General features: G+C 39.1%; 1 protein-coding gene across 2 annotated transcripts in view; it reads left to right on the forward strand.

The window, feature by feature from the left end:
* The window catches only part of LOC306874429 (centlein-like), a 105,612-nt gene that overhangs the window by 42,164 nt on the left and 43,574 nt on the right, over positions 1-19,874 (forward strand). For both annotated transcript variants that reach the window (XM_079424470.1, XM_079424471.1), the window contains exons 12-13: positions 296-391; positions 19,278-19,363. In XM_079424470.1, the coding sequence (XP_079280596.1) occupies positions 296-391; positions 19,278-19,363 (182 nt within the window). The remainder of the gene's footprint in view (positions 1-295; positions 392-19,277; positions 19,364-19,874) is intronic.

Here is a 19,874-nt window from a genome sequence, read left to right on the forward strand (position 1 = left end):
CAGTGATGCCCTCTGGAGTTTCAAACACTTCTGGTGGCTTCTTGGCAGTTTAGAATTCTTTGAGATAACAAGCCCCCATAATAACAGCTTTATGAGTATAATCTTACATTTATTTGACCAAGAATTTTAGGATAAGATCTTTTCACAAATGTCTGATATTTTGGGTTTCGGGGGTTAATTACTGTACTTTTTTTTTCATAGAAAGAGAGTGGCAAGCCTAAAGTTCTAGTATGTTTCTAGTCAGAAAGATGCTGCTATTTGTATGACTTTTTTGTTTGTTTCTCCAATGTTTCAGGTCAAAATGCAAAACACAAGTGCAGCAGGACAGCGAGGATTTATGGAACGAACTGGTGTATTATAAGGAGGAGAACAAGAAGTTACTCTCTGACAAGTAAGTGTCTGTCGTTTTGTCAGGTCATGTAGAGCCGTCACAGTCATTATTAGCACCCAGCAGGGATTCTACTTCAATTTCACATAGATGACTGCCGACACTTCAAGAAAAAATATATTGTCATTTCAAACAGAACTTAGGGGAAAAAAGCTGTCCATCTCAAGGGTTTTTAGCACATTCACAACCCAAAGTTACAATGATTGCCTCTAGGACTGAAATTTTGGCCCACTGTAAGTGCTTCCAAAGCTAGTATGTTAAATCTTTCAATCCATTGTCCATTTTCTGCATGTCTCACTATATTGCGCTGGCTAAAAAAGTCAAATGCAAATAAAATGTTTTCAGGCTTTTCTGTAAACAACTTCCTTAACACAACACTGAATACAGATGCTCGGTGCAACTCCAGACATTTATAGCAGCTAAACACACTGACATTCCTGTCTTGAGGTTTGCTCCCTTGAGATTTTTCGGGGGTACATTCAGTGACAGTCCGTGCGCGCGCGTGTGTTAATTACTGCTGATCTCGTCTGCTGGAGGTGTCGCGCTTCATTAGGCCGCCTTGGCCCTTTCCTTGCCAGGCCTCATTTGGCCCATCCTTTGCTGAGGGGTCTAACCCTGCCAGCCAGTGCGGCCTGGCCCTCCCCTGCTTGATCTCTACCCCCGGCTCGCTCGTACAGGAGGGCTCACTCTTTTCACGCCCCCACCTTGCCGGCTGCCTGTCCTCCTAATCCCAGCTGAGCTCATTATGATGTAGCCTGGCTGCCTCCCTCTCTCTCTTTGAGCCTGAGCTGTCCAAGCTAATTACAGGCTAGCAGCCAACACTCCCCGTTAAGGGCCTTCTGCTGCCGCGCTCACACTAACGCTCTGCTTGGAAGTGACCTGTGAGGAGCACGAGGGAGCTGCTCTCTTTCCAGCCACGCAGCACCTGTCCTTCGGGGTTAGCCGTGATCCCTGTCATGCCCGTTCCAGCGAGCACTGAGTAAACTTAGGCCGGCCTAGCTCATGCTTTCAGGAGCGGGAAGAAAAAAAACCCTACAATGTTGAGGTGGAAGGGGAGCACTGTCTTTGATCTCCACTTGCCCGAGACGAGCATTACCGACTATGTGATTGTGGAAGCACAGGTCCCCTGCACGCTCTCGGTTTCTTCCGCTTCCTGGCTTCTATTCGTTTGCACTTAACCTTGCTTTATTTATTGTTTGCTTTGAGAGGATTGGGTCGGAACGTGCAAGGTGTAATTAGGCCGGTCTTGTTTATCAAGCTGTTATGTGGGACAGTGAGCTAAATTACTGTTGATGGCCCACAATTAAGGATGGGCCGTGGCAATGGGTCTGCGCTGGCAGAAGATGTCAGGTTGCCGTTTTACTGACCGTATTAGGATGATTGTGCTTGTGAAGGTTGTGCCCATAAGCGTCGCGATGATCTGCTAATGGTTAATTACCTTATTGAGGCCTGTAGTTTTAGGCTGTCTTAATTGCCGGCGGAGACGGCTGGTGGATACTTACAGAGCAGCGGTGGGCTGCCTTTGCCTTATCTCGCTGCACTCGTTTTCTTCAATTGCTTTTCACAGTCTGAAGGTCTCCTATTCGGCACCCTTTCTAGCAGAGATCGAGTCCGAACGGAGATGTCTTTTTTTAGGCCTCACTGTTAAGTGGGTCAGTGACACAATAAAGAAAAGGACAAATCTTTAAAAATGTAGTTCAAAACATAAAGTGAGTTTTTATACATTTTTTTCTTTTATGTTGTTTTCATTGGATTTTGATAAATTAAGTTGCATATTAATTAGACTTAAAATGTTGAAAAGTAGTAATATTTTTTTTCTTTACCTATCCAATACATGCTTGTACAGATCTTAATTATTATTCTATATCAAGTAATTATCAACTAAATATTGTTAATATCCATTAAATAAAATTAATCAGTATTCATCCATTCTAAAATGGCATCTAGTTTTAGTCTTCGAAAATTATATCGTAGATGATGAAAAAGTGCAACGTTGTAATATCGTGTTTATGTAGTGTATATATCTGATTAATTGCATATTAACATGCTAGCAAATTGCTTCAGTTTGTGTTCATTCACTGTTCAACTTCAGCTTATGCAGTTAATGCATGTAAAATGGGGCATTTCCAATCTGAATGACAATATAATTGTGTTCTTTGTATTTGTTATATACACTTTTATGCACTTACTGTCAAGGTGCACACAACAGAGAGGAACACGAGACGTGGAATAAACTCAAATCAACAGTCTTTAATCCAACTCAACAGGGCAAGGCAGGGCAGACACACAGGAACACCGGTAGTAACGAGAAGACCAGCCAAAACCTAACTGAACAGACAGGACTTAAATACACAGGATAATACTAACATAATCAAACACAGCTGGGCAAGAATTAACTAGTAATCACACTAAACAAGGACAGGAAACAAACCAAATAAGGACACATGAGGCGGGAACACATGACACACACGACACAGGACTGACACTTACCAAAATTTTGATATAATTTCCTTTAATTAAATTTTCGTCTTTTTTGATACCCCATAACTAACTTTAATTCAGATATAAAAAATAAAAAAAACACTTTGCAAAAATTAATAAAATAAAAAAAAAAAAAAAAATCATTGCTTTGACACATTACCTGTATTTGTTCAGGACTACCTCTATAAGTTTGTATATTTTAGTGTGCATTTACTGTAGGTAATCATTTAGATTTTTTGCCTCAGGGACGTATGTGCCGACTGCTAATAGCAAATTAAAATCAGCAGGGAAACAGAACGACCAATGAATGCCTGTGTTTAATAACAGAGGAACGCCTGCTTAGGCGACCCACACCCATTGTCAGGAAAAGGTCTGGATAGCTCTCTGGAGAGAAAATTCAATTTCAATTGAGCAATTCAGTCAATTGCTGAGGCAACTAAAGCAGCATGTTGGATGCTTTGAGATTAAAATATCTTGTTTTGTAGCGAGACAAGACTGGATTCGCTTTGGTATCATTTACACAGTGCCCATTTGTAATCTCTCCCCTCGCTCTTAGTGCTTTTTTCATCTGCTCTTTCTTCCTCATTATGCATCTGCCTCTGCTCGGGATGTCCGTAGTTGTTAATTGTTGCTTAGGGTTTATGGGTAAAAAGAGCCAGGAATTATTTAGGCCTCATAAACAGAATAAACAGCCCTTAGACAGTGATAGCTACACTCAAACGACATCAAAGTATAAATTACCCAGCCATTAAGCTGGAAAAAAGCCTTTGAGATGATTTACGCTGCTCGCCCTCCACTGAGTGTGACCATTACAGACATGATCCCCGACTTTGACTTTAATGAAGTTTAATAAAGTTTACCCTTCTTGTGCTGCTGTTTTTTGCTTTTCATCTTGATTGCTATAAGGTATTAGGAGTAATGAGTGTCTTTTTGCCCTGGGTCCCAGACAGAGAGACAGAAATGGAAGAACATATAAAGTCAGAATGCTTGATGTCTGTTTTGAAGACTAGCACAACTTTTGCCCCCTCCATTAATTATTTGTTTGATTAATGGTGCCCTAAAATATGCAGCTCACTATTCAATGATTGTATGTTTTGCTGTTTCTTTTAGCTCACTCTTATAAAAGGGAACTTAAAAGCAGTAGATTTTATTGAAATATCTATTTTCTTACATTGTAGCTCAATTATTCTGGATTTGAATTCAAATGGGAGTCTTATAGTTCTATGAGTGCAAATTTTAGAATCTTCATCCTGCTGTATTTAAGGCCCATTCACACGAAAAGAGATAATGAACTATATTTTATGTTTTAATATTTGTTCTCATTCCATTAAAATAGGGAACTCCACACCACAACTATATAATAATAACAAAATCGTTGGATTTACTTTTAGTATGTTTTTTTTTCAGCTGATGAACAATAAAAACTTTGATTAGTCAATTAGAATCAATTGTGCTTTAAAGAGCTTGAGCATTTAAAGTGGCAGATGACAAACCTTTAGCGCATGCTTAGAATAAACTGACTGTTATGGTGTTGATGTGAACAGTAATATAATTATTATTATAGTTTTCTTTATTATTATCAATATTTTGTTGTTTAAATGGGTCTTTACTATGGATGTGAGCCTATTCACATAAGGTGCAAATTGTTTGCAGCAGTATTTATTTATTTATTTATTTTATATATATATATATATATATAGTTTTCTTATATAAATATAATGATATTCAAAATTTGCTTGACTGTAATGCAAGGGATGTCAATGACCTCTAGTACAGTGCTTTTCAAACTTTTTCATGCTAAGGGCCCCCAAATTTAATGATCTTCTTGCGAGGGTCCATCCATCCATCTATTTTCCAAACCGCTTGTCCTATGTAGGGTCATGGGGATGCTGGAGCCTATCCCAGCTTCTTAGTAACACCTGGGATGGATGGCCAGTCCATTGCAAGGTTAACACACACACACTCACATATTCACACACTCTCTCATACCTACAGGCAATTTATGGTTTCTGTTTCACCTATGCAGCATGTCTTTGGATTGTGGGGGAAGCCTCCCTTGCAAGGGACCCCTTTTCTAAAAGATAAAACCTACTACATATTCATGTATAAAGACTTAAAAAGAGATATTAAATAAAAAATGATATATATCATGAAATATTATAATTTTTTATAATACAAAAACTGCTATAATGTGCTGATTCTGAAACAAAATCATTACCTTATATATTGCTGCTGTACTGAAACCAAAGCATATTATTACAATATTATACTAATATATTGATTTGTATTGTGTTGACATCATATTTCCTTCCTCATATTGTTATAAATAGGACTTCAGGTTGTGAATGCATATAATTGTTTTGATAAAAAAAATCAAATTTAGGAGAGTAATTTAAAATCTAAATTCCATTGATGACAGTCATGAATAGTTTGTGTGCAGCAGTGTTTCTTGCACATGCAACTACAAGAACAAGATGGGCTTCAGTATATTGTAGTAAATGGTGTTTTAAAAACATTCAAATATTTCACAAAATTATTCGACATTATTCAACATAGCAGTTGTTGTGTTGTGTTATTTTGCACTGCAATTTGAATTGTTTTTAATAGAAACTTTGAATGGGATGAAAAACTGAAATATGGAACAATCAAATATATGTGTGTGTGTGTGTGTGTGTGTGTGTGTGTGTGTGTGTGTGTGTGTGTGTGTGTGTGTGTGTGTGTGTGTGTGTGTGTGTGTGTGACCCGTTCTGGCGAAATGAGTCGGAAGTCGCATGGGCTAATTTTGAGCTCCAGGCAAAAGAAGTGAAAAATGTCAATTTGTCAAAATGTCAAAATGTCAAAGGTTTTCACAAAAATTAGTTCATTAAGCCCTCTTCTAGCAATCCCAATGCTCCAAATAGTAATTAAACATCTAAAATGATCTTTATTTGTACGTTTTCTGCGCACTTCTGGACGACGGCTACTGCTTCTCACCACAAGTTGTAAGTCTATTGTTGCAAAGCGCAGCATTCCAGCTTTGTTAATATCGAATTCTCGATGACACGAGTCCAAACCAGTGAAATATGATTTTCAAACCCATGCTTATGACGATCGTGCTGACTGACATTTGCAAAGCATAAGTGCATAAGACGCGCCTTTCCGTGAGCGCCCGATCTCCCTTATAAAGTACATTATTGCGAAATATATATTAGCGATATTCACATCATAATCTGTTATGACTGACATGAACGTTTAGTTAATAGTTAGGGGAAAATCTGATGTGTAACATTATATTTGATCCATGCATTACAGTAGGTCTTAATATAGATCTGTCTCAATGTTACATTAAAAGAAAAGACGGAATCACTCGTTGCTCTTGATTAAATACTGTTTATTTGCATCTTTGTTCTTGTTTTTAATAACAAAGATAAAATAAAAATAGCTATATTGTGATTAATAATATAGTAATTATTATTAAGAAAAGAATTGGAGGAAAATATGCAATGTTGCTTGGTGATTCTGCTTTGGAATCTTTAACTCGATTATGTTGGTTTTTGTGGTTTATGGGGACTCTCCATAGGCGTAATGCTTTTTATACTGAACAAACTGTGTGTGCTATTGCCCTACACCAACCCTACACCTAAACTTAGCCCTCACAGGAGACTTTGTGCATTTTTAGATTAAAAAAAAAACACCATTTAGTATGTTTTTTACGCCTTTTGAATTACGGGGACATAGGCAGTGTCCTCATAAACCACCTTCATATTGTAATACCTCTGTCATACCCATGTCATTATACAAATTTGTGTCCTCATAAACCACATATATATATATATATATATATATATATATATATACAGTCAGGTCCATAAATATTGGGACATTGACACAATTCTAACATTTTTGGCTCTATACACCACCACAATGGATTTCAAATGAAACGAACAATATGCGCTTTAACTGCAGACTGTCAGCTTTAATTTGAGGGTATTTACATCCAAATCAGGTGAACGGTGTAGGAATTACAACAGTTTGCATATGTGCCTCCCACTTGTTAAGGGACCAAAAGTAATGGGACATAATAATAATCATAAATCAAACTTTCACTTTTTAATACTTGGTTGCAAATCCTTTGCAGTCAATTACAGCCTGAAGTCTGGAACGCATAGACATCACCAGACGCTGGGTTTCATCCCTGGTGATGCTCTGCCAGGCCTCAACTGCAACCGTCTTCAGTTCCTGCTTGTTCTTAGGGCATTTCCCCTTCAGTTTTGTCTTCAGCAAGTGAAATGCATGCTCAATCGTATTCAGGTCAGGTGATTGACTTGGCCATTGCATAACAGTCCACTTCTTTCCCTTCAAAAACTCTTTGGTTGCTTTTGCAGTATGCTTTGAGTCATTGTCCATCTGCACTGTGAAGCGCCGTCCAGTGAGTTCTGAAGCATTTGGCTGAATATGAGCAGATAATATTGCCTGAAACACTTCAGAATTCATCCTGCTGCTTTTGTCAGCAGTCACATCATCAATAAATACAAGAGAACCAGTTCCACTGGCAGACATACATGCCCACGCCATGACACTACCACCACCATGCTTCACTGATGAGGTGGTATGCTTAGGATCATGAGCAGTTCCTTTCCTTCTCCATACTCTTCTCTTCCCATCACTCTGGTACAAGTTGATATTGGTCTCATCTGTCCATAGGATGTTGTTCCAGAACTGTGAGGGCTTTTTTAGATGTCGTTTGGCAAACTCTAATCTGGCCTTCCTGTTTTTGAGGCTCACCAATGGTTTACATCTTGGGGTGAACCCTCTGTATTCACTCTGGTGAAGTCTTCTCTTGATTGTTGACTTTGACACACATACACCTACCTCCTGGAGAGTGTTCTTGATCTAGCCAACTGTTGTGAAGGGTGTTTTCTTCACCAGGGAAAGAATTCTTCGGTCATCCACCACAGTTGTTTTCCGTGATCTTCCGGGTCTTTTGGTGTTGCTGAGCTCACCGGTGAGTTCCTTCTTTTTAAGAATGTTCCAGACAGTTGTTTTGGCCACGCCTAATGTTTTTGCTATCTCTCTGATGGGTTTGTTTTGTTTTTTCAGCCTAATGATGGCTTGCTTCACTGACAGTGACAGCTCTTTGGATCTCATCTTGACAGTTGACAGCAACAGATTCCAAATGCAAATAGCACACTTGAAATGAACTCTGGAGCTTTTATCTGCTCATTGTAATTGGGATAATGAGGGAATAACACACACCTGGCCATGGAACAGCTGAGAAGCCAATTGTCCCATTACTTTTGGTCCCTTAACAAGTGGGAGGCACATATGCAAACTGTTGTAATTCCTACACCGTTCACCTGATTTGGATGTAAATACCCTCAAATTAAAGCTGGCAGTCTGCAGTTAAAGCATATCTTGTTTGTTTCATTTGAAATCCATTGTGGTGGTATACAGGTGTATATGCATATTCATATGACATGCATGCAATGTGACAGATTGACAGTGAAATGCATGTGGTACAAATATTGTCACAACACAAATTTAGGTATTAATCTGATTAATCTATTATTGGCTAAATTTACATATGCACTAGAAATGTGATTAATTTACAGTGATCTAAAGCTTAATCACAATTTTGCCATATTTGCATTATAATGGTATTAAAGGAAAAATCTGAGTTATCTATTGAGTGAGTAAATTGAGTGAATTTCCTGTAAATGTACTCCCCTTCAGGCCATACAAGCTGTAGATGAGTTTGTTTCTTCAACAGGTTTGGATACATTTAGCGTTAAACCACTTGTTCACCAGTGGATCCTCTGCAGTGTGTCAGAAAGAAAGTTCAAACAACTGATAAAAACATCGCAATAATTCACAAGTAATCCATAATATTGCTTTCAGTGAAAACGTTGTCTCATCTGAATCATAAATGAGATAAATATGCACACATTAAGCACCATTTATGAGTGTAAACAGTTCTAACAAATATGTGTGTGGATTTTAAAGTGAGAGGACAACAGGGGATGGACGTTTTCACTCCAGGGTGCAAATCCATATTATGGATTATGGACATAGAAGTGATGGTTTAAAAGTAACATGGCTTGATGAATTTGTTTCTTACAAACACAGCTTTTCACTTCACAAGACATTAATTGATAAACTGGAGTTGTGTGGATATCTTGTAGATTATTGTGCATAAATCAGCTGTTGGACTTTCATTCTGATGGCACCCATTCATTGCAGAGGATCAAGTGATGTAATGCTAAATTTCTCCAAATCTGTTCCGATTCTGATCATTAACTTCACTGATCATGTGTTCACCAGTGCAAGAGCTGGCCAATAATTTCTCCCTTTCAGCAACCTGTCATCTGCATAAGAATGCAGCAGTTAGCAAACAACACTGATCCAGTCATTCCCATCCAATCCAGTCCCACCCTACAAGTTTTCTCTTCGCAATTTTCATTTCATGCCAACTTTAAATAGTAGTACTTAGGGATGCACCGATACTGGTATCGGTATCGGGCCCTGATACTGAGCTCCTGTACTCGTACTCGTTAAAATGCCCCGATACCAAACGCCGATACCACACAGCATGTGATAAGTGTCATATTCAGACAAAGAAATACAGACAACAGAACAACAGACAGCAGAATGGAGTTATTAGAGTTTAAGGATGTCTACGAAGTATATGCATGCAATGAAATTCATGTTAAACATTCAGTATTGAGGCCTGTATAGCTGATGTGCACAAGCTGATGGGCTAAGCAAAGCACGCTGAGTGGATTGACATTCTGGCGAAAGTGAAATTAACAGCCTATGGGCTATGTTCTGTATTCGTCCCTCTCATTCTGCACCAGTACAAATACGTGCGCGCGTTGCGCGTGTTTTGCTTGCTTCTTGAGTGATTATGCATTATATGAGTGGCTTTGGAATATAAATTGCAGCACGTTTCAGATGAAAAAAAGCAACTTTTATTTCTGAAAATATCACAGTTAGGAGATTTATAACCAGTGGTTCCCTGCATTATTACAGCAAAACGCGTAATTACAGTACTGAGCCACTGCATTGGAGCAGCTCTAATGCTATTAAATTAAATATGATGTACCATACAGCAAAAATATGAACAGTGAAAGTAACAAAAACTTGTAAAATACATTTTAATGGGCATAATTAAGTGTGAAAATAACCGAAGATATTATACTGTCAAATCAAAATAAAGTAAACTGTGACATATTATAACCAAAAATTATTCATACAGTGGACTACCAGTAAAATTGATACAAATTTGGGACAAAAATTTATTCAGACCGAGTCTGGGAAAAAAACTGAAGTTCAGGTTTGCATGAACCTGGTTTACAATATGCCCAGGAGACTACAGGCTGTCATTAAAGCTAAGGGTGGCCCGACAGAGTATTGATAGTTGTGTAAATATTGTCATACTAACAGCTTTCTGAATCATTTTTGGTTGATTGTAATCCATTATGTACCTTTCTATCAAAGTTATCTGACATTATCAAGCTGAATTTGTTCAGACACAGTTTTATTCTGAGTTCTTGTCATATTTTATTACCATTTTCTAAACTATAGCGAATAAACCGTGATAATGTGAGAAATTTTAAAGGTGTTTGAATAAATTTTGGTTTGACTGTATTTATTTGATAAATGAAGTTAACCAATTAACATTTGTGACGAGTCGGCTGCCTCCCCCCTGTCAATCATCACCACCCCGTCCCGTATTCGCCGCCCTTCACCAGGCTCCCGACGGGAGTGGGTGTGTGAGAGAGGAGGGGCGCTGAACACCTAGGGCTGGCGGCGTGTGATGAGGCGCACCTGATGTGAATAGAGCCTCATCACCGCCGCCGTTTAAACGCCGAGCGCGCCTCTGCTCGAAAGACCGGTCTCTTCCCCGTGCATGCACGCTGGTGTCCTCGTGGGTCCAGGAAGGGAGCGTCGAGGAGGACTGCCGTACCCGTTAGGCGGCTGACGGGCCAGGATGCCGGGCCGCCGAATCCCCCAGAAGCGCCGGGAATCCAGGAGATGGACGAAGCCGCGCAAGAGACGCCGCCGCCGCCACTCGCTCCCGGCCCCGAGAGGGGAGCGCGTGCGGCCACCGGACTCCGCCCCTTCCCTGATGAACACTACCCTCCTTCACTAGCCCCGCGGCACAGCGAGGACACCAGATTCCCCGTTTATTTGGACACTTTGCCCCTTTGGACACTTTATTTTCCTTTTTATTGTTTAATAAAAACCTCTCCGAGGCTTGACGCCACACCCACTGTGTCTGTCGTTTGCTCCTCCCGCCACAGTGGTGGAGAATGCGGGCAGGCGGAGCCTAGACAGCGCAGTTGGGCAACATCAGATGACGTCATCCCCTCTCGCTCGCAAGAAGCCGTCGAGCCCGTACGGGGACAGAGGAAGGACGGGGACAGCCTCCCAGCCACCAAAGGGGTAAGTGACGTTCTTTCTATTTGTCATTTACCCTGTGGCTGGTTGAGGCTGATAACTAATACCAGGTTCCTCTGTCCCGGTTCCGGCGCGGTGCGAGAGGGAGAGTTGCCCGGAGAGGAATCCCTGCCCCGCCCACTCCGACTGCTGGAGCCTGGTTGAGGAAGGTAGCACTCCCGCGTGGGCGGCGACCCTCGGACGGGGATGTCGCTTGGGGGGGGGGGGGGGGGTGTGACGAGTCGGCTGCCTCCCCCCTGTCAATCATCACCACCCCGTCCCGTATTCGCCGCCCTTCACCAGGCTCCCGACGGGAGTGGGTGTGTGAGAGAGGAGGGGCGCTGAACACCTAGGGCTGGCGGCGTGTGATGAGGCGCACCTGATGTGAATAGAGCCTCATCACCGCCGCCGTTTAAACGCCGAGCGCGCCTCTCCTCGAAAGACCGGTCTCTTCCCCGTGCATGCACGCTGGTGTCCTCGTGGGTCCAGGAAGGGAGCGTCGAGGAGGACTGCCGCACCCGTTAGGCGGCTGACGGGCCAGGATGCCGGGCCGCCGAATCCCCCAGAAGCGCCGGGAATCCAGGAGATAGACGAAGCCGCGCAAGAGACGCCGCCGCCACTCGCTCCCGGCCCCGAGAGGGGAGCGCGTGCGGCCACCGGACTCCGCCCCTTCCCTGGACCCTTCCCTGATGAACACTACCCTCCTTCACTAGCCCCGCGGCACAGCGAGGACACCAGATTCCCCGTTTATTTGGACACTTTGCCCCTTTGGACACTTTATTTTCCTTTTTATTGTTTAATAAAAACCTCTCCGAGGCTTGACGCCACACCCACTGTGTCTGTCGTTTGCTCCTCCCGCCACACATTATACATACTCTTTTGGTTTCTGTACCCAATATTTAAAAAATCTACAAATGCAATGAAAATATCAGTATCGGTACTCGGTATTGGCAAGTACCAAAAATAAAAGTATCGGTATCGGGCGAGTACTGGAAAAAGTGGTATCGGTGCATCCCTAGTAGTACTCTTAGAATATTGTGCTTCAAATTTCTAAAATTTAATTATTCATAAATACTTTGATCATAGCCTATACGTTGAAATCATCACGACTTGTCTAAAATTAAATCTATAGTTATAAAACAACTCCACAATGTTAGTTTAAGCCAGGGGTGCCCAATAGGTCGATCGCGATCTACCAGATCTAAGGGGGGGCAATGCCCCCCAGATTCTCCTTGTGCCTCTCCAGATTCTTCTTGTGCCCCTCGATCATCCACTGGATACTTAAAAAAAAAATCTAAACATTAAATTAGTTACATATTAAAATGACCAGAGATATAGCGCAGTTGTATTTTTCTTGCACGCCTCGTAGCGCACGTTCTACAGCTCCCCCACACTGAGAGAATTTCATGTGAAATGTTTTAGATTCCGTCTTGTAAAAAACATTCACGTCCTCGTCCTTTTTATGAGCCTTTCCAAAGCTTTCTTGCTTCTCAAGACAGCCACTGACAATCACATAAACACAACAGCTCTTTAATTGCGCTCTAGTCAAACGCGCTCAAACCACTATAGCCTGTAATTTCTTAACTATGCAAATCATAAACCCCTTTTTAGATAAGTACCATCCTATGTCATAAAATAACATAAAATAAAATAATAAGTCCGAATTTGTATTTAGCCTGATCAGAGGTTTAATAAAAACACATTTAAGTTTATAATTATAACTCTGCATGTCGTTATTCAAACAACAAACAATTACAATGAGCAAAGAACATTTACATTATCAAGGAACATTGACTTCAGTCTAGCACGTGTAAGCACACTTAAAAAAAAAGGTCCAGTTATATCAGTCGTGCTGTCTGCTGTGTATGATGAATGAATCTCTTATTTACATGGCATGTACATCTGCATTTTGTAGTTTCTGATGAGAAAATTCGCCAGAGTGCAGAATTCAGTCAGCGAGTGCGCGCACTGACCAAAACACCAGCATTTCAGCATGACTCATCTGAATGCTTGCATGACTGGCCATTGAGTTTATAAAATCAAGAGAATCTTGTGTGATTAGTTATAATGCAAAATGCTGTAAAAACACGTAAAAAGAAATATGATGCACTATATGCAGATCTAAATTTAATGCCGCAATATACACTTCATTTCATTTTCACTTTATTTGCGACACACGCTCCACATATATTTATATGTTTAAGTCATAAGTTTACATAAACCTTGCAGAATCTGCAATATATTAATAGCCTAAAAAAGAAGGGAAAAAAGATATTTTAAATTGCATGTTGTTATTTTTTTATTTAGTACTGCCTTGAATAATTTTATTCACATATCAGATGTTTACATATAGTCCATATATGCATTTACACAAATTAATCATTTTAAAAGTTTACGCTTGATTTTCATTACCTGATGATCCAGACTGTTTTTATGATTTGTTTTTATAAGTCCCATGTTTGTCCTGTGCAGTCCTGTTCTGCCCGCTGTTCTAAACTTATATATTCTTAATATAATTCTTAACTTCTAATCTTAATATGTTGCCTTGAGCATCAGTGAATTTTTGCAGTTTTTGATCATGACAGCTCACAGTATTAAGAATCAGTTTTAAGAATTAAGAATCAAGCATGTAATCTTTTGAACTCAATTTGTTTTGTGTAATTTAATTTATTATTTAGTCTTGTGGTCTGTATGTAAATATCTATTAGCCTATATAAAAATATCTTATTTTAAAATAGCCCCCAACCACTGTAAAATAATGCTGCCCCACCAAGTTTTCGAAATGCCCCCCCAGTCACACAATCCTAGAACCGGGCCTGATATAGCCTATTCACTAATATTATGACTAATATGTTAAATAATGTTAAAATATATATAAATAAATAACAGCACCACCTCTCTACGTCTTCTGTGATGTTCTGTGTTTCTGAGCAGCTCAAGCCGTTTCTCATCGCGCTATGTAAAACGGAACGGCGGCTCAAAACCGCTGTTTGAGCATATGATACACAAACTACAGCTCTCGGCTGGATAAAAGAAGCCAGTGTCATGCTAGTAGCCTAAAGTTTTGATTTGACGATTGTAATCAAGGTAAAGATGATTACAGTGACATACAGGATTGTGCATTAGGTGCGTGTCGTGTCCGTTATAATTGATGCGCAAATTAACCGTATGCGCTGTCGGCTCACTCATCACTATAACATCATATTTTTGCTTGAATAGGCTACAGCTCAGTATATTCACGTTGTTGAATACAGCGAGTGTTTTGAGGATCAGTGGCTTTTATGTACAAATGGGCATCAGATGCCCCAAACTGCTTGTTCTGACAGAGGATCTATTCACTGTGGTGTCGAGCTGTCTTCAGATCGCTGAGTTCAGAATGGTTTCATTTTTCATTTGTATTTTGGTGTGTTTAGTGATTCTGAATGGATCCGTATAGTAGTTTTTAAGCAGTCCTTGTTTGGTATGGTAGGTTGACTTGTGCTAATGTGTTAAAAATACTGTTTAATTGAGCTTTACAAACTTTTAAGTTGTATAGAATATAGAAGTATGTTTGCAAAAGGAATTTTTAAATTAATCTTGAATTTGTTTTGTTTTAAAGAAATTACATGTAATTGGAAAGTAATAACAAATACAAAGGTTTTAGTGAATAGAAAAGTTTGGGCTTGCAGTATTGATTTGGAGAGGAGGGGGTCTTTGAGTAAAAAAGGTTGAGGACCACTGCTTTAGGTAAATGCAGGCACAGTTCTACCGGAGTACTAAGAATTGAACATTATTTTATCATTACTATTATTATTTCATTCAAAATGAAAGTAATGCAATATAAAGATACATCACAACATGCCTTTTTATTTATTTATTTTATATGTATTTTACTTGTGAATACTTGCCTTACTGACTTGATAAATTTATCTATAGAAAGCTTTGAATTACTAATTTAAAATAAACAAAAACTCTTTCATTATAAAATCCCTAAAGATGCATTTCTCTCTAAAGGCGCATCCAATGCGGAGATGGCGAGTCAGGATTATCATCAAATGCATGGATGATCCGAAATGTAGCTTTTCCCGAAGCATTGGGAACTTTTAGTAACTCCCCACGCTCCAACTTCTCCCTGATGCTCTGCATGGTCAACTGTCACATGTATGCTAACGCGTGCTTATATACGTTGCGTATAGCGTAGGCAATGTATAATAATTATAATGCAGTGTTTCTTCTAGGATTTTTTCCAGCTGTGGTGGCAGGACTATTTCACATGGACCACGCCCCATCCCACCCAAGAATCACGTGCACTCAGATTGGAATTTATTATAACTAAAAAAGACAAGAAGCCTAAATAATAAAATATGAACAAATACATTAATGACAATCAATAGTACAAACAAAAACAATAACAAGATACAAATTAAATTTGTAATAATCTGTTCAACTGTAAAATAACACTGGATAGTCTTCACTATATAAATAGACAGTAATGACAGGCAGCAGCAGGTTTATTTAGGCTGCTGTTTCTTTAAGACCTCGTGCACGGATCTAATATACTGTTACACAGGGTTCTATGCTTACTTTTCTTTTTAGGAGTGCTTGTCCTCCCAATTAAAAAAAATAAATTTAGGTGCACCTTTTGATCAATAATCAAACATTCTGATCAAAAATTAGCCTACCTAATACGAGGTGATATTTGACTCATTAAAGTGATTTACAGGGACATTTTCTTTTTTCCTTTGTAATGACATTTTTCTAATTGTAATAAAAGTATGTCATCTGTGTCAAATTCAAAAATTTCTATTTATAAGCGTTTTAAAATTTCTCATTTAAACAATATAATAAGTAGAATAAGACAAATAAGTTAGCAATCATATGAAATTAGTATTAATAAAAAATAATTTGTACTACAGAGGTGGCACAATTTGCACAAAAGAACACAAAAGTGGCTTGTAGGTAAGTTTAATAATGCTCAGAGGTGGCGTGAGTGCAATTAAATTCATAAATTCACATTGAGATTAATGTTTTAAATATAAAATGTTGAATATAGAAATATTAAATGATTTAAATAACTGAAATTATACGTTAAAAAAATTATTAAAACCGCCAGCAGGTGGCGGCAAGTCACTGATTTTATAACTGAATCATTCATTCAATTGATTCGTTCGAACGGCTGATTCATTTAGGAATGAAGCAAGTGACTGTATTTATGAATGTGTAATCATGAATCACTGACTCACTAGATTCATTTAAACACGCAGTTCATTCATGTATGAAACACTGCTGTGTTTGCTTTTAGAGATGTGCAGCGCTCAGCTGTTACTTTATTTGGAACTATTTTCTTTGATGAAATAGCTCAAAATCAGGTAGTAGTGTTATATTCATACAAAGTAAGTCACAAAATATTAACTTCTTTATTGAACTGTTGTATTAAATCAATATATTTGCAAACTCCCTTAATAATTATTAAAAGCTGTCACTCTCTTTAGTTTATCGCGATCTGTGGGCTCACAGAACATGGTCTATAAGAGAGCTTGCAAGTGAGTTCTCTTTCACTTTAAATGAGCAAGACTCAAAAGCACGTGCAAATGATACATTGCGTCATCTGTCATCGCGTTATAAGCGCGGAACTCACCTGCGGGATTGAGTAGAATTATTATTGATTGCCGCAAACCCGCGCCGAAATTCAAGTCCTGCTCTGTGTTCTCTGCTAATAACCCGACTGTGAATGATGCGAGCGGCGTCACTATGATGTTACTGAGAAGCTGCAGCCGTGGCGGGGATGATTTTCGGTGTGGCGGCCGCCACGGCAGAATGAATGTAGCGGAAACACTGTAATATAATCAATATAACAATATTTCACAGTAGCCTATGTGTGTGGGACTATATCAATAAAAAATCACTTGATGGACCTTCACTATGTATCATCATTACTTCCTTGTACTCTATTCAGAGAACATCCAATCACAGTGGGTTTTTTACTTATTCTCCTTCCGTCTCAACTTTAGTCTTTCATTTATACCAAAATGTATCCAACAAGCATGGAAGCTCTAGAGAGGGCCTGCTAACCATCCTATACTAATAAACATCTGTTATTCAAATGATGTACTCGCTCAAAGACAAGCTGGGACTGGAAAGCAGATGGGATTGATGGAGCAGAGGTTCACACTATCTCACAAAAAACACTAAAAACAAATCTATGCTGTTGACATGAAAAGAGAAGCTGTAGTAGCTGTGTTTTGATAGAGTGACTGGTGGGGTCATGAGAGACCCACAGCTGATTTCTGCAGCTGGAATGCTAATAAACCACCTTGCGCTGCTGCTTATATATACTGCACTCTAGCACAGCAATACGACAAGGAGATGATTTTAGAAGCACAGGTTGTATGTCAAAAATAGGTAAAAAGTGGTGATTAGAAAGTGGAGTTGGTGTTCATTTCTGTCTGAATTTGTTAGTGGATCCTTTCTTTGGGGGAAAAGAAACATAAGTCCCTTGTTGTGGTACAACTGGAGTTTTACCCATAGTTCTTTGCTAGTAGATGAGCACTGTGATGAGCTAAGCCACTGCAATTCAGCAGAGGTTCTTCTACCGCTGCTCTAGAACAAATGGGAGGGGAACTAGGTGTGTGTTTCAGGTGTAGATGTCTCGCTGGGGCCTACCCCAATCCTCAGCAGGCTTCTTTTGGGTCCTAATAATAACTTGAAAGTGCCTCTTTTTGCCCCTTTTAATTAGTCTCCAGAACGCATACAGCTAATTTGTGGTTCTTAATTGGGTTTAGATTCGCTACTTGTCTGTTCAGATCCCCCCGCACCCCACCCCAATCCCTTCTCAGTCTAGGTGAAAAGAAATCCTCACACCCCAGCCAAGGGTTTTATGTTTCTTGTCACTTATCACTTTGATTTCTTGGTGAATTAAGAGCTATTTAATTAGCGGGGGTTTCTTTTTATATCTCCATCTCAGTAGGGGAGAGATTTGGATGGTGCCAGAGTTGAAGCTTTTTAAAGGTAAAAGAGGAAGTTTCAAAAGCAGTGGCTTAACACACTTTGACAGAAACTTATTGTATTCACAGCCTAAAGTAAAAATGAACAGAATGAGTAAATTCATGCACAGAAACAACGGGCATAGTTGTCAAGTAGCATAGTGACATCATGGTTTTCTTTACACCTTGTATTTGGATAGTTTTTTGGGTTGGATTGCATTCACAGCTTCAAGCATCTCGTCCCCAGCATGACTGGATAGAGCTCAAGCAAATCGACACTTGCATGTAACATGAGTTTGCATTAACTAATACATTGCTGCTGTTTTCACAAAAATGTAAAAACCCTGATGGATACTTGTAAAATATTTCTGTCATTTCTTTTGCTTTCTGACTAACCCTATGTTGATAGGGATCAGTAGGAGAGAAAAGTTAACAAAAAAAATCATAACACTCTCTTCCAAGTGTAATCCAATGAAATAGTTTGAAATAGTTTAGATCTTATTAATACACTTGGGTGAGAAAATTGCAAAAGCTTGTTTTTTTTAATTACTTTTAGCCTATAGCTTTTAAAACTCAGCCGATCAAATTGAAACACAAGATTTGCAGTGTACCCTCATCAAATATTATATTCACACCTGAATGCGGATAATGAAAATGCATCTAAATTCACCCTGATCACCTTTTAAAAATAGTTTCAGTCATCTGATCACAATATGTCTTTTGATCAAGATCAATCCGATCATGATCTGAACATATGTGTTCATTCCTTTTGGCTGTAATGGGGCTTGTGAGTTTCCTGATTGAACTCCATTATGCTTTAGTTTGTGGTCAGTGAATAGACCGTACAAATCAATAGCTTATTCTTTAAATCAATACACACCTGCGATGTATGTACGATTTGAGAAGTGGTATTGATATTTAAATAAATGTTTTTTCTTGTTGTATTGATAACACAGTCCATCTAAATACCATTACTTGGCACTGTAGTAATTCTGCCATCTAATTTGGATGCTGTTGGATATGTTTAGAGCTAATCTGGAGGAGGAACTAAATGCAGCCCTCGACAGAGTTGCAGTGCAGGACCTACAAGAGCATCAGCAGGAGGAAATGCAAGGTATCCAACACATACTTCAAAGGCATCACTTGCACTACTTAAAGTACTGTAATGTAACTGATGAGTGTTAAGCTGTTCCATTGTGTAAACTGTTATAAACATACTGAATCCTTTCTTTTGGGAGAATACAACTGATCCTTTCCAGCTCATCTAATACCAATGTGGTTTATTAATACTATGTCCCAGGCCCTTATTCTGCACAAATTCTTCAATCTATGGAGTTTTATGGAATGTATTTCAACACTGGACTCCAGTATGCACCTGTGTGCTCTGGTTGAACTTTGGTCAGGAGACACCTTTAAAATTATAATTTTTAAAATTCAACCTATGATTAAAGCAGCAACTACTTTTTTGTGGAAATAAGTCTGATGGTATAGGCAAAATAACATTATTCCTTAATGTAATTTCAAGTCTCATTTCCTGTATGTATTTGTTAATATTTTGAATTGGCCTTTTTTACATTTTTAGTTTTAATTTTCATTTAAGTTTTAGTCATTTTTATTAGTTTTGG

This window comes from Barbus barbus (genome assembly GCF_936440315.1).
Source record: "Barbus barbus genome assembly, chromosome: 8".
NCBI lineage: Eukaryota > Metazoa > Chordata > Actinopteri > Cypriniformes > Cyprinidae > Barbus > Barbus barbus.